At 39.7% G+C, this 25,432-nt stretch overlaps 1 protein-coding gene across 1 annotated transcript in view; it reads right to left on the bottom strand.

Moving 5' to 3' along the window:
• Window positions 1–12,603: 12,603 nt before the first annotated feature.
• Window positions 12,604–25,432, bottom strand: part of LOC145399692 (ionotropic receptor 93a-like) — a 57,989-nt gene continuing 45,160 nt past the window's right edge. The window contains exons 8-12 of the mRNA XM_080272238.1: window positions 20,226–20,491; window positions 17,540–17,677; window positions 15,761–15,862; window positions 14,054–14,240; window positions 12,604–12,903 (exon numbers count right to left, since the gene is read on the bottom strand). Of these exons, the coding sequence (XP_080128364.1) occupies window positions 12,604–12,903; window positions 14,054–14,240; window positions 15,761–15,862; window positions 17,540–17,677; window positions 20,226–20,491 (993 nt within the window). The remainder of the gene's footprint in view (window positions 12,904–14,053; window positions 14,241–15,760; window positions 15,863–17,539; window positions 17,678–20,225; window positions 20,492–25,432) is intronic.

The following is a 25,432-nucleotide window of genomic DNA, read 5'->3' on the forward strand; positions in this document are numbered from 1 at the left end:
AGACAGACGGACAGACAGACAGACAGACAGACAGACAGACAGACAGACAGAGAGAGAGGAAGTGACCAGAGTGAACGATATAACAATCAACGATGTCTAAGTAGAAATTTGAAGTTGATGGTTGGTCGAGGAATAAATATGAAAAAAATAAAACAGACATGAATCCTCACTGCAGACTGCATAGTGTATATCTTGGGGCGGCTATCATCCACTCATTCAGTGCAGAGATGCCGTATGGTCTCTACACTGAGTGTCAAGCCAAATGGTTTCCTGTACCCAGTAAACCATTTACTAAACTGGGTGGTAACCATATAACCGGGGTTTTAGGCCGGGTTTAGTGTCCCCCAGATTCCTCTATCTCTAAAATCACTTAATTATGGCAGACGTTACGTAGAGCCTCGGAGGGCCCAGCACCTGCCCAGGGCCCCAGCCAAATGTACAGATTCGCATGGCCATGTGGAATGTGAGAGGTGTGAATGAGGAAAGCATGAGGGTGGAAGTGGTGAATGTGTTCAAGAGTGCGAGATATGCCGTGATGGCATTGTGTGAAACAAAAATGAAAGGGTGTGAAGTGGAGGAGTGGGATGTGTGTGAAATGTGTAAGCTCGGGCATGAATGTCGAGGAAGATGCAAGGAAGGAGTTGCTTTGTTGATGAATGAGGTGTGGCAGAGTGGAATGAGAGATTACATATGTGTCAGGTCGAGATGTGTGATTCTCAAGATCAAGTCTGAGAAAGTGAAAGTGGGAGTGATTGTAGCGTGTGCACCGAGTGATGACAGGAGTGAGAGAGAGAAAGACAGGCTCTGGGATGAGCTGGATGAAGCAGTGGAAGAAATGCCCAGGAGCTAAAAAGTGATCGAAATGGGCGATATGAATGGAAGAGTAGGCATTGATCCTGAAGATGACATAATGAATTTAAAAGAATACCAGGAGAAAATAATAATGAGAAGCGACTGAAGGAAATCTGTCAGGAAAGGAGGTTGTGCATTTGTAACTCGTATTTCAAACACAAAAATGCGCATAAATATACATGGTATAGAGGGAACGGGGATCGTGTTGAAAGGAGCCTGATTGATTACGTGCTCTTAGAGAGGTCGATGCCGGGAATGGTTGCTGATACGAAGGCCGTGAGAGGAGGAAGTGGAGGTGTCGTTTCATATGATTGTCGTATGCAAGATCAAGCTGAGAGGAATGAGGTGGATCGGGAGAGTGACGAGCAGTCAGGAAGAAAGACAGAAAATCAAGAAACTGAGGATCAAAGAAATGGCAGATGAATACAGGACCAAAGTAGGTGAGGAGTAGGAATAAGTGAATTGGAATGAAAAGAATCTGGGCAGCCTATGGAAAGCATATAGGGATTGCTTAGTTAGGAATGCTGTAGCTATTTGTGGTGTGCCAAGAGTAACAACAAACAAGAAGGGTACGACATGGTGGGATGAAGAGGTTAAGAGGCAGTGGAGGAGAAGAGGAAGAAGTGGCTAGAGTGGTTACAGAACAGGGGTTCAACCGAAATAAGAACTGGATATATTGAGAGCAAGAAGCACGTAAAGAGACTAGTGATGAAAAAGAAGGGGGGTAAATGATGATCTAGGAAGAATAATGAATGCAAGCCACTCTGAAAAGACGAAGTTATTCTGGATAGAGGTGCGGATATGTGGAAGTGACGGAGGAAATAAATGTGAAACTGTGAAGGTTGTAAGTGGTAGATTATTAACACATGGGGATAAGGTAAGGACCAGATGGAAAGAATATTTTGAAAGCCTGATGAGTGGCAATAGAGACAGCAGAGCGGATGTGAACATGACTGGTTTTGGGGGTGTGCAGAGAAGGAATGCAGTGCCAGGAAACGTAACACTCGCACAGGTGAAGAACACCGTAAAGAGGCTGAAAAATGGGAAAGCAGCTGGGGTTGATAAGGTGTATGCAGAGATCATTAAGTGTAGTGGAGAGAGCGGAATGAAATGCTTCTTGGAGATATGTAGGAAAGTATGGATGAATGAAACTGTTCCAGCAGAGTGGAAAAAGGCTGTAATTATACCCCTGTACAATAATACAGGTGAGCGAAGTGAGTGCAAAAAATATCGTGGCATAAGTTTACTGAGTGTTGTAGGGAAGGTATATGGAATAATTATTATAGAGAAAGTAAGACAGATATCAGAAGTCCTAGTGAGTGATGAACAGGGTAGGTTTAGGAGTGGCAGAGGATGTGTGTATCAAAAATGTGTAGTGAGACAAATAGTGGAAAAGGTTTGTGAGAAGGACTATAAGATGTTTATGGCATTTATGGATCTGGCAAAAGCATACAGCAAAGTAGACAGAGAAGGATTGTGGAAGGTTTTGCGCATGTGCTGTATAGATTGTAAGCTGCTAGGTGCCGTCAAGAGTTTTTATGATGGTAATGAGGCATGTGCAAGGGCTCAATCGGTAGAGAGGTAGTTAGCAGTCCTAACGAACCCAGGTTCAAATCCCCGGTGGGGGCAGTGAACTGTTTAAGGATTCGAGTTTCAGAAAATGAGACTTTACTGATCCACCAGAAGACCCGCCGACATGTCATAAAAATACTCCTGCTAATACTAATACACCAGTCCAGTATGAGACAGCCCTAGCATGTATTCAGTATGTATAGTACGGTGGGTGTTAGCATCGAAGTGGTTACATGTAGAGATGTATGGTATGCAGGAGGACTACTGGGCCTTGAGAGCAGGCTGTGAAGCCTATGACCAGAGCCGGACACATGAAAAAAAAAAAAAAAATAGGCATCAAAGGGAATGGTTCAGGATCAATGTGGGCGTGCAACAGGGTTGTGTGATGTCCCTGGATGGGGTGATGAGGGAAGTAAAAAAACGAGTAATGGAGAGAGGGATGGCGCTGGCAATGAATGGTGATAAATGGAATATCTCAAATTTGTTGTATGCTGATGATGCAGTACTACTTGAAAATACTGGACAAGAAACTGGTAGACTAGTTCAGTGTTTTGCTGATGTCTGTTAGCGTCGTGCCGTGAGAGTAACTGTAGAAAAGAGTAAAGTGATTGTAATCGAGAGAAAAGATGACTCCCAGTGTGATGTTACAGTGAATGGAGAGAGACTGGAATTGGTGAGAGAGTTCAAATACCTGGGTACAGTGATAGGAAAGAGAGGAAAATGTGCAAAAGAAGTGTAGAGTGACACAAGGAAGGAAGGTAGCTGGTCCTATGAATCCCTTGATAAGAAACAGAGGCTTGAGTGTTGCAGCTGTGCAAGACTTACATGAAAGGGTGTTAGTGCCAACTTTAACGTATGGATCTGAGACTATGGTGTGGCATGAAAATGAAAGTCAAGAGTGAGTGCAGTGGAGATGGGACTGCTGAGGAGTGTGTGTGGAGTACAGAGAGTGGATAGGATACGAAATAATGTGATTCGTGAAAGATGTGGAGTGAGGAAGTCTATGGACACCAGAATCGAAGAGAGTATACTGAGATGGTATGGTCATGTGGAGAGAATGGATAACAATAGAATGGTGACAAAAGAATATCTAAGCAAATCTGAAAGAGGGAGGAGGTGAGGTAGGCCAAGGAGAAGATGGAGGGATATGGTGGATGAGTGTGTGAGGAAGAGAGGTATGGAAGTCGGTGAGAGTGTGACAAGAGATCGAGATGGCTGGATGAATATTGTGAGAAGAATTGCATGATCAGGGATTTGGCACCCGTTTTTAACGTGACAGCGTTCGGATTGACTCCTTCGGATATGTTTATGTGAAGCTACAGAATATGGTAAAAGTTTTTGGCATATCAGATAGAGCCAGGATTCCGCGAGCTTGAATGATGAGTGAACAGAAGCATTGCCCATTGGAGTGAGCAAACTTGGGGTGTCTGGACGTTGCTACTCCTCCCCCTGCCCTAGAGTGGAAAAGAAGGTCTGGTTGAGGGTGAGAAAGGATATCCGGATGATGATGATGGTGATGATGATAATGATGATCTGTTCCTCAGAAACTAACTAGGTTCGCTTCAGCTGAATATTCAGGCAGTTGCACGAGAACATAAAGAACACTTGAGAAATTTCAATGGGACCAGATAATATCATGTTTAAACTGAATTACAGTGTTTGGGCGACTTATTGTTACACTAATATTGCAGCCAATCGACATCTGTGAGAGAGAGAGAGCGAGAGAGAGAGAGAGAGAGAGAGAGAGAGAGAGAGAGAGAGAGAGAGAGAGAGAGAGAGAGGCTGAAACTGGAAAATATCACAACACGAAGTATTAACACACCTTTTTAAGGGCATCGCAAGCCGTACCTTGTCTCCGTAAGGTTTCCAAACAGCAGGTACGGTACTTTCATCACTCGGATACCTTCCCTACTGAGTGGTTTCTCGATCATCTCACTTTTATACATCAGCGCCAGGCACAGAGCGACGACGCAGAACATGCTCTGCCCTGCCGCATTTTGCTTGAGTTGACATTTTGTTTTCCGGGATGAATAAACAAAGTGACGACAACAAGAACGGCAAACTTACCTTAGAAATAACAGTAAATGCCTCCCAGAAGAACTGATCGTTGCTGTTTTTGTTCTATCTCTACTGTATCGAGTCTTGAATGGAAGTAGTATGGTATTTGCAGAAATAGTTTAGGCCACATATCTTTAGTCAAGCTCACGTTTGATGTCATGTAATTATAAATGAACATAGTCCCATTTGACGATTTAGATATGCTTCCTCCAAAATTATCTGTACAATAGAGATTAATAGATTTTTCTTTTAATAAGTTCAGGCAACATAATTATTCATAACATACAACAGGATATGTCATATATAATTCACGTTAAATAATTGTACAAGGAATAGAGAGCAACCAACAGGTAGCAATACCCTCGCGCAGCAGATGTGTGTGTGTGTGTGTGTGTGTGTGTGTGTGTGTGTGTGTGTGTGTGTGTGTGTGTGTTCAATAGATGAATATTAATTTCTTTCTATATGTTCGAGACTTAAAGTATTTCATAACAATTCAAAATCATGTAAAGAAATACACTTCTAACGTGTTGGTCTGATAAGAATCGGTAATAGTTTGGAAAGTCGCGATATCAAGGTTTTTGTGCAAAACCAGATAACTGGCAGATACATTGTCAAGTCGATCACTTTGACCTTATGTCATAGAGGCTGAATGCCAAAGATTTTGTGAGTAACTAATACACTTAAAGCACAAATAATTGCTATAGAACGCTGCACTTTCATTTTCCTCTAACAAATTTCAATACTTTTACTGAAAAGTCCAAAATTAAATAACGATAGTAGAACACTGAAATGTAATTATGAACGATGATCTTCCAGCCCAAATATAGCTGTTCATTACACTACAAATCAATTCTGGCTACCTCTCTCCGCAGAAAGTAGAAATCGTTTAAGCATGCTTAATAATACACACATTTACATGCGCAGCAAGCAGGAAAGTATGGTCCATGACAGGAACGAATTTTGCTTTCGCGTTCTTCTTGTCGAGAACATCTTTGCTTTAAGCAGTCGCATTGAGAATAATTACTGTACTCTGTCTCCCGTTGCCCTTCTACCATCATATTCAGTTCTACATACTTGTGCATTTCCACCTTATCTTTAACGACTGCCGTATTAAATATTTTTGTATGTCTATTAAATTGGATAGCCCACCATCTACACACTGAGTGTAATGATGTCTTCAGGTGACACTACACTGACTGATAACCCAAATAATTTCGTGTTGTCCAAACAATCGCATAAAAGCTTGGCGGTCGACTGATGAAAGTACTATGATCGGATGCGGCCTTTGAGGCAACCGAGGAGTGTATACTGGGGTTTGTGGGCAGGCGGTCGCCGAGACGGTAAAGAAGTGGCCTGCACCTGGCTGGGGCAGGGAATTGTAAAAGGATCTAAAGTTCTTTTAAGTAGATTTTACTGATCTGCTACAAGACCAGCACACATGTAAAAATACCCATGTTAATACCAGTATCCTAGTCCTGTATGAGACAGTCCTTGCAAATAGCTAATATGGACGGTGGATGTTAGCGCAAGTGGGCGGCATGCGGAGGTGCATAGTACTGTACATAGTAGGACTGAGAGGCCTCAAGAAACGGGCTGTGAAACCTATGCCCAGAGTCGGACAAAAAAATAAAAATGTTCACAAAAACGTACAGGGGCGAATAAATAATCACTCATGTAAAATGTTTGAAGTAAGTAGCATAAACCCGGTTCCCTAAGCTCCTGGTGAGCCAAAAATAAGTTGCGTGATTGACAGTTATGTAAGATAGGCCTCTGAAACCATTGTCTCGAAAGAAATGGTTATTTTCAAAATGACTGCACAACCATAGGTTAAATCGATGTGTATTCATCTGAATGAATTTAATGAAGATGGCGCAAAATTAATTTTACAGATGTGACCACAGCGGACCTTAACTAAATTCTTTTGGAAATGAGGCTAACCTGAATGAACGCCACTGAACTTCCGTTGACAGAAATGGCCTACAACTAACCTGGCTGAACTTAAATATATCTGACAAGTCATATAATAATCAGAATATATACAAGACGACCTTAGTAAGATTAAGTGTAGGTGTAATACCCTAATTATTTCCAAATTAACTAAAATGATAGATAATTTTTAAGAATGGGCTTAAACTAACCAGACTTAAGTGGTCATATGAATGTTGCATATCCTTGTTGCACTTGGCATGATGTATATGAACAACACTGAATCAGACTGTTAGGCTTAGAAGCTCTAAACTGTCCTGAAGTATACCCACTTCCCCTAAAAAATACTAACTACACATTCAGCAGTGATAAAGTGGTAAAGGGTTGGTCTGCCCTTCGGTAGCAAACAAGATCACAAAGTTAGTCATAAACCATTTTGTGGATTTGAAATTCCTGAAAACAGGTCGAATTATTCAACGCAGTAAAGCACGACATAAGCGTTCAGCTGGAGAAAGAAGATTGGGTATGCGACTGAGTATGTGGTACATAAATTAAGGTCTGTATGATACTACCAGAACTAAAGCCGAAAAAAGTGAAGAAGGACAGTTTGACTTTTAAATATGTGGTAAACATCGAAGGAGTGGTTATCAGGCTGAACAAGGTAAAGAAGACCCCAGGTTCTGATGACTGATGAAAAGAACCAAACAATAAAGATGTATCCACGTATGGGGGTACTGAATGCACAGCAGGCATATATCTTTGAAAATGGTCTTACTTTAATAGTTTACCCAAGCTAAAATTTATTGCGTTGCGATTTTTTTTTTTTAATTGCTGGCATCGATTCTTTTACATTTTTCCCGTTGTTTTACCATCAGTGCCCAGGAAGTATAAATTTTTTCGTCTATACAACGTATTAATTGCATACATAGGCTATAAAGTTTATTAATTCTGGACTCTTTTTGTTAACCAAAACTCTTTGTATAATAATTATTTAATGATGATATAGACAATAAGGTATCTGACGATAGATCTGATTATCATACCAGTAGAGAAACAAGGCAGGGGTGATCTAAGTCGTAAGAGGTCTACTTATGTCATGTACCTGAGTGGGCTTTTGTAAATCGCAGCAAATTTCGTCTCGATGTAATGAGTTAATCATCATCTTGTTCGTGATTTACTAGGGAGAGAAATCATAAATCTGTACACTTCCATAGATGAACCCCATCTACTTTAGCCATTTTACTTATATATATATATATATATATATATATATATATATATATATATATATATATATATATATATATATGCGAGGAAGAAGGAACCAAAGGCCACGAGCCCGCAATTATTGTTCCCTCCAAGAGAAAAACAAAATACAGGAGAGAGCCAAATTCAAGATTCGATCATTTCGAGATGCCTGGACACACTGCGTTTGAAAGACTGGAGATCATACGAAGCAGGAAATACAGACAGAGGGAGACAGTTACAGAGTTGACCAATTGCATAAATGAAGGATTGGGAGTAACGGTTAACTCTTGCATTAGAGAGTTGGACAGAAAAGGGATGAGAGTTTGCTGCTAGACGGGTGCTACGCGCCCGTCGTAGAGGTGGAGGAATGCATGCAGACAGCTCAGAGGAGCAGTGACCATGGAAGTAGCGATAGAAAAGAGATAAAGATGCAACAGTGCGACGAAGAGACAGAGGTTGAAGGGAGTCAGTAAGAAAAAGGGAGTTAATGAGACAAAAAGCCTTTGACTCCACCCTATTGAGAAGAGCTGTATGTGGGGAGCCTCCCCATACATGAGAGTTGTATTCCAAACATGGACAGATAAAACTCCTGTACAGAGTCAACAATCGTGCAGGGGTAAAGAAGGAATGGAGTCGGCTTAGTACACCTAATCTCTTGGAAACAGATTTTACAAGAGATGCAACATGATCTTTCCAAGATAAGTCCCGAGTAAATGAAACCCTATGCATGTTCAAGGATGATGCAGGATTAAGCTGAATATTATTAAAGATTAGTGGGTATACCTGAGGAAGATTTTGTCGGGTTGATAGGTGTAAAAACTGAGTCTTTGATGTATTAAAAACAACCATATTATTTTTACCCCAGTCAGAGATACAAGCCAAGTCAGACATTAGGTATGCCATAGCCTCATCCCTTGCTTGTTGAGGTAACTGCTGAGATGGACGTTGCAGGAACCGAATGGAAAGGTGAAGGATGGAGTCATCAGTGTATGAGTGGATAGGGTTAGACGTACAGCTTAGAAGGTCATTGACAAGTAAAAGGAAGAGAATTGGTGATAGGACAGAGCCCTGAGGAACAACACTGTTGATAGATCTAGGAGAAGAACGATGGTCGTCTACAACAGGAGCTATAGAACGACCAGAAAGGAAGCTAGAAATGAAGGCACAGATGGAAGGAGAGAAACCGTAAGAGGGCAGTTTGAAAATTAAAGATTTATGCCAGACTCGATCGAATGACTTTGAGATGTCAAGTGCAATGGCAAAGCTTTCACCAAAGTCCCGAGAGGAGGATGACCAGGAGTCTGAAAGGTAGGTGAGAAGATCGCCAGTGGAGCATCCCTGACGAAACCCATACTGACAATCAGAAAGAAGGTTGTGATTGGAAAGATGCTTTAAAAATTTTCCATTAAGATTTGACTCAAAAACTTTTGAGATACAGGATGTTAGAGCAATTGGACGATAGTTAGAAAGTTGGGAATGGTCATCCTTCTTTGGGACTGGCTGAATGAGAGCAAATTTCCAGCAAGAAGGAAAGGTACAAGTTGATAGGTAAAGGCGAAAGAGTTTGCCTAGGCAGGGTGTAAGCACACAAGCACAGTTCTTCAGAACAACAGGAGGGACTCCATCAGACCCATATGCCTTATTAGTATTGAGGCCTGTGATGGCAGAAAATACATCAGCTGAAGACATTTTAATGTCAGCCATGAGGAAGTTAGAGGGGGGAAGTGAGGGAGGAACAGCACTGGAATCATCTAAGGTGGAATTGGAGGAGAAAGTCTGAGTGAAGAGATCTGCTTTATCAGTAGAAGAAATAGCTACAGAACCATCAGAGTAGAAAAGGGGAGGGAAGGATGATGAGGTAAAGTTGTTAGAAAAGTTTTTGGCAAGGTGCCAGAAGGAGCGGGAAGAATTCGATTTGAAGAGTTGAGAGCATTTAGTACGGATGAAATTATTTTTAGCAGAGTGAAGAACAGACTTGGCACGATTCAGGACAGAAACGTATAAAAGATGTGATTCAGCGGTGGGTTGGCTCCGGTACCTTTAATAGGCCCTCTCCTTGTTGCGGACAGCATTAGAACAAACATGATTAAACCAAGGCTTTCTTGCATTAGTCAGAGGATATGAGAAAGGAATGTATGCTTCCATGCCCGAGAGAATAACCTCCGTAATGCGCAAGGCACACCAAGATGGCTCCTGGCCATGAAAGCAATAATCATTCCATGGAAAATCAAAGAAGTACTGCATGAGGGCCTCTCAGTCCGAAGCTCCAAAGTGCCACAGACGACGCTTCTTTGGAGGGTCCACAGGCCGTACCGGAGCGATAGGACTTAAGGTGATAAGGTTGTGATCGGAGGAGCCCAACGGAGAGAAAAGAATAACAGCGTAAGAAGAAGGATTAGTTGTAAGGAAAAGGTCAAGTATGTTGGAGCTCTCTCCAAGGCGGTCAGCGATACGGGTAGGGTGTTGTACAAGCTGCTCTAGGTCATTAAGGATAGAAAAGGTGTAGGCTTGTTCACCAGGTGGATCAGTGAAAGGAAAGGACATAAATCAAGTCAGCTATTAAAGTTCGTTGATTATGCACGCAAACATACTAATGTTCCTGCATTAAACATTACTTGTCCAAGTGTTAAGAGTTACGTAATTTAAAAACAAAATCGACAACGTTACTTGAACGACGTTACCTCGTTGGTTTGTACTATACCCTGACTAGATGTCTTCCAGTTGCTGATAACTAACACAGTACTAGTGAGTAGTCTTTGAAACCACATATCTCATGATTCTACAAAGTTAGGTTGTTCATTATGATGGCCTGACCATGGTTGTAATCTGTTGTAATTTAACTGGCCTTGGTTCAGTATAATTTGCACAAACCAGATTTAGATTAAACTACAGCTTCTCTAGTATAACACTGAAATTGAAGAATTGTTTCTTGTGAGGACAAGAAGGGAACCAGAAAAGGCATACGAATAAAACAGCATTTAATGTTTTCATTGTCTACAGCCGTGTACATTCCTTATCAGTGCACAACAATTTTGATTTTTTTTTTTCATACTGACTAATTACATCACTTTCTCGGTTAAATAAAAAATCAACCATCCCTTATGTAAGAAGACGCTCTTGAAAGTTTATTCGTTGAATAGACAGTCGACTGTATTCAACTTAGCATACAGTGTATAAGGGAAAGTGGTTAAGTATGTTCTTCATTATCTCCATCACAACGAAGGAGGTGAGGACTTTCAAGCTGAACGATATAACCTGATGAGTTAGAGCAAAAAAAAAGAAAAGAAAAGAAAAAGAAAAGAAAAAAAAAGTTTTAAGGTTGAAGAAAAAAGATTAAACAGGAAAAGGCTTTGTAAGGATTATGTGAAAAAAATAATAATTCCAGTCAAATGTGATAAGTAGGCTATTATGGGGAAGATATTCCATTTAGCCCATTGATGCCTTCTGCTTTATATTTTTGCTATCCAAGCAACTTTATTCAGTTTTGGTAAGTATTATAGTTTTGGGACGGGTTAAATATAGTTTTTACTAATCCATCCACTATCAAGGTACTTTTGTACTGTAAGTTGAGGAGATCTTTTTGTGGCTCTAAGAACAAGCTATAAAAGACGACCTTGAACTGAAGATGTGAGCTGTCAAGATTAGTTAGGAAAATCAACAACGTCAATGATTGGGTGGTTTTGTAGTTTCATCCACGTCTGGGATATGCAATTTGCTTTGCTCATCTCCTTGAGTATGAGGGCCATCTTTCTGTTGTTTATTTCCACTTTCATTGGAAGTTGTTATTTACCTTATGGGAGCTCCCTGGTAGCAAAGGAGTAAATGAAGGCTTTTATCTAACCTTTCCAGTTGAAATATATTACCATAAAGTTGCAAATAATTGTCTAGTGGTAGAATTTGCCTTAGCCACAAACTCCCCAAAGTTTCCAGTTCTCACCTGATGGCTTAAATGCATACCTTGAAAGTCGGTCAACTAAACTACTATCTTTTATGTGCGTCAAGTATCACTGTAGTCACATATAAAATAATGTTAAAATGTTTACTCACTACAGCAAGGAAAAGACGCTCCACTATGATAACTAAAAGAAAATCACCGAAGTAAGTTAGCATACCGTATCATTTCCTGAACCAGCCTTGTTCTTAACTCAATCCATTGATGTTCATGGTCTCTCCTTATTTGAATAAAATGAAAAATTCATATCCACATATCTGCAGTATTATATGAAACCAATATAAGGTAATTTGATTGCAATATATTAGTAGACCTCAGGTGAAGTCCGTATGCAATGACGCACTCAACCCGCGAAAAGTATTACGGTTGTTATGGAAACATTAATATACCATCTCATTACCAGGATGAATATTTTTCTTAGCTCAAACACCAATTAATCACCTGACTCATATTTCCTTACTATTTCATGTTGTGAAAAATTACCATTCAAATATCTATTTAAAAAAAAAAAAAGTAATATAAAGCCGTATGAACGCAAAACGAGAGTACGGAATCAGTATAAGATCGTCTGCACCGACCTCATACGCCATGTATTAGGCTTATTCGGCGCCCGTGATTTCGGCCGGCGGTTTCGTCTTCCCATATTTCCCGTTTTGAAAAGTCTACTTTTTTCATAAGTAACATTCGGTACATTCATTTCAGCATATGCCAGATGCAACATTAATGTTTGAAAAAACAACGTGAAAGGCATTTTAAAATATACATGCAGCAAGACTTGTGATGTCTGCTATCGCACCACTTGTCATTTTATGTATTTTAGTAACTCTTCTGCAATATTTTTCTTTGTAGATCATGTATAGAAAACTGGTATAATAACAAATGATTACATTATTGCAAGAATTTATGTTCTTTTCACTAATAATTATCATGGAAGGGATTTTAGAAAGTATGTGACTGACTGAGCAAGAAAGAGGTGACCAGCTTCAAGTGAGTTTTCAGGTGAGCATTGGGAACTTTTGTGGGTTTGCGGCCAAGGGAACTGAGCGACGTAAGTGTGAGTTTGACAGAGACATCACAGTTTCCAGGAGAAACGCCACAGCCCCAAGAGTGAGACCCAACAGGAAAAGCAACAGAGGCCCCTGCATATGAGTTAAAGTTAGGCTCCTGACTTTGGATGAGGATCTGTCTGATGCCTCTTGCTTCGGCTCTTGCTTTAGTTCTTCCCATTGCTTCAATCGTCGTTCTCGGGTAGCTGCTTCTAAAGTTTCCTTCCTCCACTGTTTATACAAGCCAGCCTGAATGCAACACAAGAAAGTCAACTATCAGTATAACATGATAACTGTTTCATAACCTAAAACTTTCAATTAATGGTTTGACAATATGACTACCATTACTCATTATTCCTTTTGGTTAATGACATACGATTTTCTTTGTTTCATAGGAACTCGCCACAGTGAATAGCTGAAGACCAACCTTAACCTCTGGTTGCACTGAGTTTCTAGGAGATAAATGAAATAATCTGCAACAAGCTGAAACTAAATAATGAATGTTGTTTCCTCAGCCCAAATGTAACATATATAAGATTTTCCCCCCTAAATTTAGATGTCTTAGATTCCTCTTGAGCTCTTTAAAACTGTCTAACGCTTGCCAACATAAAGTACAAAGTAGGGTAATTCACAGCCAAAGAGTTAACCTTTAACCTGTTGTGTACTTTGTACTTACGTTTGGCTAAACAGGTCAATACATATTTGATCTGATTTGTTAACTATTAGGACATACTTTTTTTTATCCTTGCTATCTACAGACGACCTTCTCCAACACGGAGTGAGTTTTAAAACAAGAAGGTCAGGCATAGCCTTCCAGAACCCCTTTCATAAAAGAGGTCTTTTCCAAGTTGAATACAATCGTTTGAAAACAACAAGACTAAACACAGACAATGCGTCACCAAATTCAAGGAATATATTGTTAGGAATGAACTATTCCAAAAGCTAGTGGACAGGAAGAAAAAAAAAAGTACAACTTACAGAATGACTGAGAAAGGAGGAACGTCCACTTAGTTTCTTACAGTCAACTAGTTTCTCTTCATACTGTACCGATTACACTGTAGACAGGTTCTTCTAAAGTAATGGACAAGTCTTCACGTCGGCTGAGGAAGCTTCCTAACATCTTTACCTTAGCGATTTATTTTGCTTATTAAACTTTACTCTTCCCTTCTGTGTTACATAAAGTCTTCCAGAATCGGCATACTCTAGATAAATAATGTATAAATGGGTATTTCCCAGCCATACCCATAATAAATCACTAAGAAAAAGGGATTAGGGAGCTTTTATAATGGAAATGGAGAGAGTATGAACAACGGTCTCTAAACTACCAGTATCCATGGGCACATTATTCTGCTATGATGTCTGAAGAGCTGTTTGCACCACTGATCATCTTGATACTTACCTGAACCATAATCCTAAGTTTCTCATCTAGTGCTGGCTTGTAGGGAGCATCATGTGGTATTGGCCAAGCGAACAGTAGCTTCAGCACACTCTGCTTTCCCAGATAAAATGGTGAGGTTCCGTCTAGTCTCACGAAATGTTGATTGAGGATCATTTGCAAATTCAGAAACTCGCCAAGATGAGCACGCCTAGAGGTAACAAATAGTCAGTCCTAACAAGGGAGTATTAGTTGCAAATAACGTTTATTTTTTAGTTGCATATCTGTATTATATTGGTGCTACCGTCTATCATCACAAAAATTGTTGCAAAGCCATTTGCAGGTTCATAAAATGTTCGTGATTGGCATTCCTGTAGAAGTACATTATTACCGGAAAGTGGGTGCAACGATAATCCATAAGCCTTTCCGAATTACGACGAATTTTACGCTACATTTTTGCAACCGTCTGTACCAGCAACTTGGTGATCATAGTCATGTGCAAGACTTGAGGCCCTCCTGGATGTGTACACCACTCACTCTTACAAAATAAGAACAATATACTGCGTGAACACCTTTAGTACTACGGCGATCCGTCTTCCCAGATAGTGATGTTTCATCTGCTTTCAAGAAATGTTAATTCATGGCCATTTGCAACTTTAGGAACACCCATTCTAGTAGACAGTCAATCATTACTGTGAATAGCAGCTCTATACTATGTAAAAAACAATTAAAAAAAAAAACGAAACGCCAAGTACTCAAGCCCCGAGCTGTCCACACAAATCATGACTTGGTATACCTCAGCAACGCCTTGAGCACAGACTTGTCATACATCTTCAATGACAGAGTTCATTGTGGGCTATTTATGGCTAAAGCTAAAGTAAGTTGACCCCATATGATTTGGACCCTTTGATTTTGCTGACCTAAGCAGTTCATCCTCCTGTCATACTGTATCACTGGCGTAAGTTTGATCAAGATCTTGACCTTTGACCACTTGCCCTTGCTAATCTAATTAGTTTATATTTTCATACTGAATTACTGTAAAAGTTTGCTTGAAATCCGTCGAGCAGTTCAGGAGATGTCGTGCCAACACCCTTATGGCCTTGACCTTTGAATTCTTGATTTTGCTGACCCAATAAATTTATTGTTTTTTCTTACAGTTTCACTGATAAAAGTTTGGTTGCAATCCGTCAAGGGGTTCAGGAGATGTAACACCCACAAGGGTACACAAAGAACAGCGAGCTCGATCTTTGCCTCCATAAAACTGATGACCTAATCAGTTCATCGTCCCTTCATACTGTATCACTGACAACAGTTTACTTGAAATCCATCGCTAGGCTCAGGAGATAACGCCCCCATAAGGATAAAATAGTCGACCCCATGTGACCTCGGCTTTTGACTTCTTTACCTAGCTGACCTAATCAGTTCATCATCCACTTATACTGCATCACCTACAAAAGTTTAACGGAAATCCATTGATGGGTTCTGGATGAACAGACCCACGAACGCACGCATGGACAGATCAATCACTTAATGCCTCCTCTAGCATAGGTGGGCGGAGGCATAAAAAGAAAGGCTGACCGAAATGAGGGGAAAAGAGACCCGGGACCTGCAGCTGCAGAAGGGAGAACGGAAGAAACAGAGGGAGAGAGACAATTGGGGGAGTGACATAGAGACTTTTGAAGAAAAATTAAAAAGAGAAAACCAATGCAGAATGTGAAGGCAATGAAATACCGAGAATTTGGGCCTCCAGCTGCTGAAGCAAAGCGTCGCTTGGTATGCCTCTGCCAAGCCTTGTGCATGGATTCATCATATAGAGTAACCTCCAAAACTGGGCTGAAATAAAACTAAAGATAAATTAAGTTGACCTCATATGATCTTGATCTTTGACCCCCTGGCCTTCATGACCTAATAAATTCACTGTTCCTTCATACTGTATCACTGATGAAAGATTGGCAGAAATCCATGGATGGACTCAGATGATATCGCGCTCACACCCATACGACCTTGAACTTTAACCCCTCGACCTTGCTGATTTGATCATTTTAATGCCCTTTTATACTGTATCTCAATTTTTTTTTTTTTTTTTTTCGAAATTCGTTAAGAGTTCATCAGTTATGGTGCCCACACCCATGACCTTAACCTTTGACTCCTAAACCTTGATAACCTAATCAGTTCACCATCCCTTCACAGTGTATCACTGACAAACGTTTGATCGTAATCCATTGTGGGGTTCAAGAAATGTTGTTCCTACAAATATATATTAAGTACAACCCATATGACCTTGACATTTGATTCCTTGACCTAACTGACCTCCGTTCATCATCTCGTACTACATTACTGACATAGTTTTATTAGAAATCCACTGATGGGCTCACGAGATATCGCACCCACAGGAGAGTTTCGGTCCCACAGACCCACTCGCGAACTCAAAGCACAGATGGATAGACCAATCAGTTAATGCCTCCTCCACCAAAGGTGAGTAGAGACATAAAATGAAAGAAAGTAATCCAATCCTTTTACGACTTTGACTGCTGAATTCTCTCATCATTTGAAAGAACAATGTACTGTCGTATCTTTACATGGTTTCCACATATGGTATGACCTACAAACACATATCCGTGAAATTTGGAAGGTCGTGTGCTCCAAGAGTGTTTCAGGGATTCTCCGTGATAAACTCTTATTGTATAATGCTGGCCGTATTAATTGCATTGTGAACTTATGCACCATGGTTGGTTTCATCTTAAAATAAGAGGATCGGTATGTGACTTGAAATAGTTTTTTTGTTTTTTACTCTTCACCTTATTTCTTCCCCCTATATAATATACTCCTGTACATTTATTATTAACCCATTAAAGCCAGTAATGTATTTTTCGGTTTACTCAGTCCTCGATCAAACTTTTTAATTTAACAAGAGATGATATCGAAAAATGAACAGATTTAGGACGGTTGTATATACGTTTACATTTCGTTATATCTCTCCGATGCTCAATAATATTATCTGACTGTAGCAAGAATAAAACCTTAAAATATTCCATGGGGTTGCATGGGTTAAAGCTCAGAATTTGAGATGGAATGAAGGCAATTCTAGCCAAGTTAAAGTAGGCAGAGTATAGTTCTTTAGCTTTGTTTACAATCCGTCTCTACTTTTTACATTTCGGTCCATAATGGTAATATACACTGTTTTGATTTTTTATTACTGAACAATTCAGATACTGAAACCCTGCCATAGGTATCAATAGTTTCAATATAAAGCCGTTATATCAATTATATTCTTGGAACTACCATATGATCTGCCTCACCTCAGGAAAGACTGTTCAGTCTAGAGAGAGAGCAACTTCATAGACTCTTACTCTACTAGGGAGCCCTACTAAACTGGATCATATCATCCGGTAGCATCAAGAATAAATACAGAAAGTCTCTATTTTTAGCGGTTAAACATTCTGAAATAAAACTAATGATACTGTTAAAGATGCTAACAACCGATAATAGTGACAGTGTGGATGGACTCACTTCATGGTGAGGGCTTTGTTGAGTCCCTCCATAACGTTGCATCCCAGGTACATCAGGTTTCCTAAAGCCCTGTAAGCGTCCGAGTCAGAATTGGAGAAGAATCTCTTGTAGGAGGATCCGAAGGACTCGATAGTTACCCTGTGGAAATTAAAACACCAAAAATGTAATACAAGGCAGGATTTGGGAAAATGTATATAATTCTACTTAACCTGATCTACGAGTATAGGCCGCTTGTAGATCAGGTATTTATTCCACAGTTACAAGTTACCCACATAATTCTTGTTGTAAAATGTTTGAAACTAGCAAAAAGGCTTTATTATCAGCAGCGATATAGATTTTTTTTTATTTACTATGGACTTAACAAATGTAAAAGGAACGTGCAGACAGAAAACGAGAACTTACAATATAGCGAAATATACAAATCAACTTTTGTATGAACTGCATGAATGCCCTATTTTGGCCTGATGTAGGCTGGGTTTCACTTCAACCAGTTACCAATTATTGCACGTGCCATCTTTCAATCGCGTCACAAATATCTATCTATCTATCTATATATGGAGCCTCTGTGGTAAAGAGGTAAAGTGTGCATTTTCGTACACTGGAGAGCGAGGGTTCGCTCCCCGACAGGATAAAAAACTTTGGGAGTGTTCCCCTGGCCACGTACTGCTTGGCGGACATAAGGGGTGCTGTGGTTGAACCAGTGTCGCTTACTATAAAAGTATGCTTGCACGCAGTCGGCTTGCGCGGGCTAATTACACTTGGTTCACAGATTACACACACACATCCAAAGCCACTCCAACACCACAATTAAACTACAAGCATTTCACACCCTACATACAGTCTCTACCAGACAGCCTAAGCCACTTGGTAAAGATACATTGGCTGTATCGTCCCCACTTCGGTTGGGATAGGCCGGTCCTGCAATGGATACTCAAACGGCTGATGATGATGATATATATATATATATATATATATATATATATATATATATATATATATATATATATATATATATATATACAACGGCCCGACTAAGGCTAGTCTATCCTTGATATCGGTAGGAAACTGATGAAGAAAAAAATCCCTAAGTACAACAAGCTGGAATCGACCCGGCAAATAACTAGTAAGTTAGCCTGAGGAAGATTGGAAGAGACATATGTTCTGAGGTGAACTGACACTGGATGATGATGATGATGATGCTAATACGTTGCCATATCCTAACCAATACAATAAAAGTAAAAAGCAAACATATAGCAGAACAATACACGTAGATACTAGGCACAAAACTCTGGCATCAAATGTTTTATAATATTAACCACATTTCTCCTGATGAAAACACGTTTCTCTAAACAGTATATTGTTGGATGAACGAGCGACAGATTACACCCCCTACTTGCTATCAATTGACGATTTCAGTCTGATCAGTAGAGAATTTATGAATGAATAGATTAGATTGGGGTCTTCATTATCCCATACTGTTAAAAAAGTCTCCTCTGCGTGAAGCAAATTTCGTTTCGATAAAATCGAGGTAAAAAAAAAAAAAGTCAACATTTGGAAACAGCCTGAAAAGGAATGGATCAGTAGAAACTTAGCAAATCTCCGTAGAACTGTCTTAGGAAAATTGCTTCTTTACACGTGTCAAAACTTACCAAATATTGTCTTGGGACACGTTGGTTTTATATAGGTATATTCTGTCCTCAGTCAGTTAATCATTTATTAATTGAAGCACATGGCCCTGTGGTTAGGCTACTTAGTACCGACGTTTAGGAGGAGTATGACCAGATACAAATCCCTTTGAGGCGTCAAGTGACCTATAAACTCTAACCAAACCACGGACATATTCTGCTATGGACCATACTCGGTTGGAGCGCCTTAACCCAAAGGCATCCCAAACTAACCAACATCTTTCTTGGGAAACTATGCTCCTATACAGTAAACAAACTTCCAGAACTAAAAAACGTAGTGAAACGTTGTCTCTATGTATACACCCGAACCCGATAATTTTGAAAAATTCTCTCACACTTTTTTTTAAAGTTTGCCTTGTTGAAGGGTATGTTTATACATTTCTCTCATAATACCAATAAATCAGCCTGTGAAACGTTTGCTAATATCCAGGTACATGTATAACCTAGCCATTCTAAAATACGTTTTAGGAAACGTTTGTTTTTTAACATTTATTCGCCACATTTAGAAAAATTTATTTTAGGAAGCAGTTCATCTTCACATATGTTCCAAACCTCTCATCATCATACATGGGGATTGTTGTGGCTCCTTATCGAGTATACATAATGGTTGGGTATATTAATTGTTCCAGATGAATAATTTCTGGCACAGTGAAACATGGTTCTTTACGTTAATTGCAAAAGTCCCAACATTTGTGGAGTGAATTATCATATCCATAGATATTTTATGTCGTCATAAATTTCCAACATCTCCATTTCGAACAGTTGCTTCTTTTCATAACTACAATACCGTATATACTAAGATCTCCCACAATCACTCCAGTGCAATATTGCTTTTCATATATACTTTAATAACTGTCATAATACGTCTCGGGAAAACTTTTTTTTTTTTTTTACATAAATTCTGGAATCTTAAAAGAATAATATTTGTCCATTGAATCGTTGCCATTTTCTATATATTTTTGCACCCCTGAACACAGGATAAAAAACTCGCCAGACCTCACCTATCAACAGCTGTAACCAGTTCTTCAATTGTCTCTGGTCTAGGAGGCACCCTGGGCAGGGTGAGAGAGGCAATGAGGCTGCCGCGATATGCTGTGCCCACCACCGCACCGAAGAGTAGCCAGGAACCCACCAACATGTGGTTGGACTGGCTGGTTGAGAGGCGACCGTACAATCCTTGCCCCAACAGAATGCCCACTGTTTCCAGAACCACTAATCCAGCGCCGAGCACTCCATGAGAGCGCTGCCACAGTTTGGTCCTCGTGATCTGTAGAATAAAAATATTCAGAAACTAGAGAACACACAGAAAGCGCATACCTCGGCTAACGCCATTGCCATTAAAAAGGATCCGGATCCGGATCCGTGGAGATATCGTGCGGAATACATAGGATCCGGATCCACCCCCAAATTTAGTCAATTGTACCTTGACCCATGGCTCACTCTTCCACAAAATTTTATTGAAATTCAATCAGAACTTTTGGAGATATCGTACGGGATACCTAGGATTTGGATCAGCCCCAAAATTTAATGAATCCTTTGTTGGCCCATTGCCCACCCTACCACAAAATTTAATTGAAATTCACTGAGAACTTTTGGTGATTTTGTGTGGGATACATAGGATCCGGATCCGCCCCCAAATTTAATTAATTCTTTCTTCGCCCATAATCCAACCTTCCACCAATTTTCATTGAAATTCATTGAGAACTTTCGGAGATATCGTCTGGACAAAAAGACAGACAACCATAGGTGAATACATAACCTCCTCCAACTTCGTTGGCGGAGGTAATTATTACGAGTGTGACGATGCAGAAGTCCTCCTGAAAAGTAATTCCAGGAACGAGACAGGAATATACATAGATATCAGACTTTCCCTCCTTCTAACGCCAACTACAGCACGCCTGAACTGAGCCCATTTTCCCTGTTGCACAACATGAAAAATTATTTACCAAGAGATAGCCTTACATCCCGCTGTAGGACTTCGTAGCTTCTTGTAGTGTGTTTTGTGGATCAGTTATACATAAGTTGTACTTTTGGATGAGCGGTAATTATATGTGAGTAGGTTTGTAAGCCGATAAACTTAGTTCCCATTGTCATGCAATGACAGGAGAGGTAATGATGAGTATGGTACTATGTATAATTTTGTCTTGAAAAAATTAACTAGTCTCTCACACACGAATGAAGTATAAAGTATAGTCCCGCTGTTACCCTCTAGACTTGTCTCATTAGACCCTTTCTCTCTCTCCCTCTCTGTACAACCTTTTGGTTCTATGGCTAGCCCCTTTCTGACTCCCTAACTCTTCCATCCTTCCCCAGGAGGGCTAGTATCACGTGTACTTTACATGTGGGATTCTTCTAGAATCTTGTGTGTGTCAGTGTGTATGTAGCATTTCCGGTGACATAATGTACGTGTGGCATTCCTTACAGAAATGCGGACACATTTCCTTCCCACTGAAATCGCAAACACATTTCCTTTGGTTGACTCTCGCTGATACATTTCCTGTTCCCACACCTTGACTACCTTTAAGACTACACATTTGTGTTCCTATCGATTATGATTAGTATTATAATAATATGGAGTCCTGACATTGCTCAGTCACTCCAGCTGGCAATCCTCCGACAGCATTCGTTTTTGACATACCTTAATCTATAAATAGATAATATTGATTATACTGTATTATTGAACATACATAATATTCATGATAATATTGTAATGACCTAATAATATTCTAAAAGCATATTACATTGTAAACATATAATAATGGAGCAAATGCACTGTAGTTAAATTGAGTGTGGAATATTGTATAACATATTGTAAAATTTGTATGTACTCGTATAACAGGCATACGCATATAATTGTGCAGTGGTAATACTGCTAGGTCATTACATTACATACGGAGTTATCTCTTTAGTAATGTCTAATATTTCACCTAACTTGTATGATGATTCTGGTAATACAGAATTGTAGTAACATTGTATGAATTGTTACATAATTGTATTTTACATAATTGGGGAAGGCGGTGGCTGAATCGGTAGAGAGGCGGCCTGCAGTCCTAATGGACCCAGGATCGAATCCCGGCAGGGGCAGGGAACAGTTTAAGTATTTGAATGTCCTGAAAGTAGACTTTTCTGATCTACCAGATGACCCGCCGACATGTCGCAAAAATACCCCCGCTAATACCAATACACCAGTCCTGTATGTGACAGCCCCATCATGTATTCAGTTTGGATGGTGGGTGTTAGCGCCGAAATGGTGACATGTGGAGTTGTAGGAGGACTACTGGGCCTTGGGATAGGCCACTGCCCCCAAGAAATAGGCCCTGAAGCCTTTACCCAGACTCGGACACGTAAAAAAAAAAAAATGTTTTTATTGTACATAATTGTATTGTAACTGTCACATATCGCTTGTAGTTACATTACTGTAGCAACTGTAACATAATTGTAGTAGCACTGTAGTAATACTGTAGTAATATTGTAGTAACATTGTAGCAATACAGAATTATAGTATCACTGTATGAATTGTTGCATAATTGTATTGTTACATAATAATTGAATAGTACATTATTGTATTGTAATTGTTACATATCGTTTGTAGTTACACTATTGTAGCAACTGTAACATAAGTGCAGTAATGCAATCGTCGTTACATAATTGTAGTAACTGCAGTAATATTGCAGTAACTGCAGTCCTGATATCGCTAATCTGGTCATGCTGCGGTCGATGATAGTGATGATGTGCCTTGCCACTGGTTCGTGGAGAGCAATAACATGCTCTTTGTTTCACTTATGGAAGAGGTTTATGCTGTACTGTGGCATTTGTATTAACAGTTACACCTATTTTCGTTTGTCTGTTATGCAATCTTAATTATTTTTTGTAGGCATTGATTTTCTATAGTTTGTTTTTCTTCGTTTGTCTACGCTTTTTCGGTGTTGTCCTAGATTGCATAATTGCTGGCTAATTCACTTAGGACCCTTTTTTAAGGCTTAGTTTATACTGCACAGATAATATTGAAAATTATATTATATAGCCCCATATTTTGTTATTTTATATGAAAAATATGTACAGTATATACTATATACAATACTAACTATATACACTCACTTGTTGTTCATTTGTATATGTCATGGGCAGTATATGTATCAGCAGTGTGAAAATCTTTGTCTTCACGATTGTGTGGAAGATGTTTATTCTTGCTAACGTCATTTGTGTTGGCCCTTTTTTTCTGTTTTTCCTTGTAACTTAAGTTGTATGTTTCCACTAGGTAGCTTTAATTAATTAATGTTTAATACAGTTCTTATAATAGCTCACTGAGTAACTGTGATAGTATATTTTCTGTATTACTTTGATATGTAATAATGTAAACTGTAGTTGTATGTATGAAACACGTATTTTATGTAGATATAAATGGAAACACTCCTTTGTAGTAAATAAATGCTACAGTAAATGAATGAATATATACAGTGTAGAGTATTTATTGTTGGTGTAAATATGTAGTGATTGAATTATGCAGATAAATGAGATAGGTATGTGTACGTAAGTTGTAACTATACAGCACGTTTTATATGTTTGTGCAGAAGTTTTTATCTACTGCTGTGTATTGTATAAATGAAGTAACTATGTAATTCACTAATTTTCCCGTGCTGGGAACGGTGTGAGTGGTGGTGCACGCGGTGATAGTGCTGTCCTTCACGGGTTGATTGACATGTTGTGGGGTGTCCTCAGCTTCTTAGCAAAAATCTAACACAACGACTTCTCACTCTGGCAGCTGTGGTGAGTAACGATGAGTAACTTGAGTCAAGGTGGATGAGTAAGATGAGTGATCAATGTGGGTTCTGGTATTTGTCGCCGTCGTCTTGACCTCTTCACTCCTTGCGTCAACGTGGTGATGTTGGTGGAGGTAGGGGACGTTTGGAGAGAGGGGTGGGGGTCTGGTCGTTGTTGCTGTGTTCTAGCTTTTCGCTTGTTTTATTATTCTATCTCGATGTATTCTTGGTCCTTTCTTATTGTGATTTACTCGTTGTGGGATGAAGACTGCCACTACTTGTAGGTGCATGTAGAAAATTATAGAGATGTCTCATAGACTTGATACTTGTAGTTAATCGTAGGGCTTGTTTTTCCTCACTCGTAACTCGTTCTTCTTACCGTATAGTCGATTGTGGTTACTTGATCGTAGAATTGTTGTTTCTTGATGTAGAATCAACTGTAAAACTGAAGCTGATCTTGGTTACCATCTTGCCTGCTTTTGTAGAAGTTCACTGTAGATTAATAGACGAGGTTCGTACTTTTGCTGCCACCGTATCTTGTAGAACTTCGTAGCTTCTTGTAGTGTGTTTTGTGGATCAGTTATACGTAAGTTGTACCCATGGATGAACGGTAGTTACACGTGAGTAGGTTTGTAAGTAGATAATCTTAGTTCCCATTGTCATGCAATGACAGGAGAGGTAAAGATGAGTATGGGACTATGTATAATTTTATTTGTCTTGAAAAGATTAACTAGTCTCTCACACACGAGTGAAGTATAAAGTAGAGTCCCGCTGTTACCTCCCAGACTTGTCTCGCTAGACCCCTTCTCTCTCTCTCCCTCTCTGTACAACCTTTTGGTTCCATGGCTACCCCCTTTCTGACTCTCTAACTCTTCCATCCTTCCCAAGGAGGGCTAGTGTCATGTGTACTCTACATGTGGGATTGTTCTAGAATCTTGTGTGTGTCTGTGTGTATGTAGCATTTCCGGTGACATAGTGTACGTGTGGCATTCCTTACAAAAATGCAGACACATTTCCTTTCCCACTGAAATCGCAAACACATTTCCTTTGGTCGACTCTCACTGACACATTTCCTATTCCCACACCTTGACTACCTTTAAGACTGCACATTTGTGTTCCTATCTATTATTATTTGTATTATTATGATATGGAGTTCTGACACCACCACATCCACTGGAGCATGCACTTACTCCTTTGACCCCACTGACGACAGTTCAGGGGGACTATGATGAATGGTCATGGAGAGGGAAGACGTGTTTCTGAGCTCTCCTCTAGCTGCAGGGTTGCCTCACCAGCGTTAGCTTTGTACATACACCAATAAAGTTAGGTTAGCTAGATCTCATTTTCCTCCCTGGCCTTAGTAGATATAGTAGGTGTCTATATCTAATTACTGAGATCGCCTTTGCTTACTCACCTCTGGAGCGTACCCCCCACTGATCGCTCTGGGG

The sequence above is a fragment of the Coenobita brevimanus genome, chromosome 50 (genome assembly GCF_032717465.1).
Source record: "Coenobita brevimanus isolate Jiangsu-jjx chromosome 50, ASM3271746v2, whole genome shotgun sequence".
Lineage (NCBI taxonomy): Eukaryota > Metazoa > Arthropoda > Malacostraca > Decapoda > Coenobitidae > Coenobita > Coenobita brevimanus.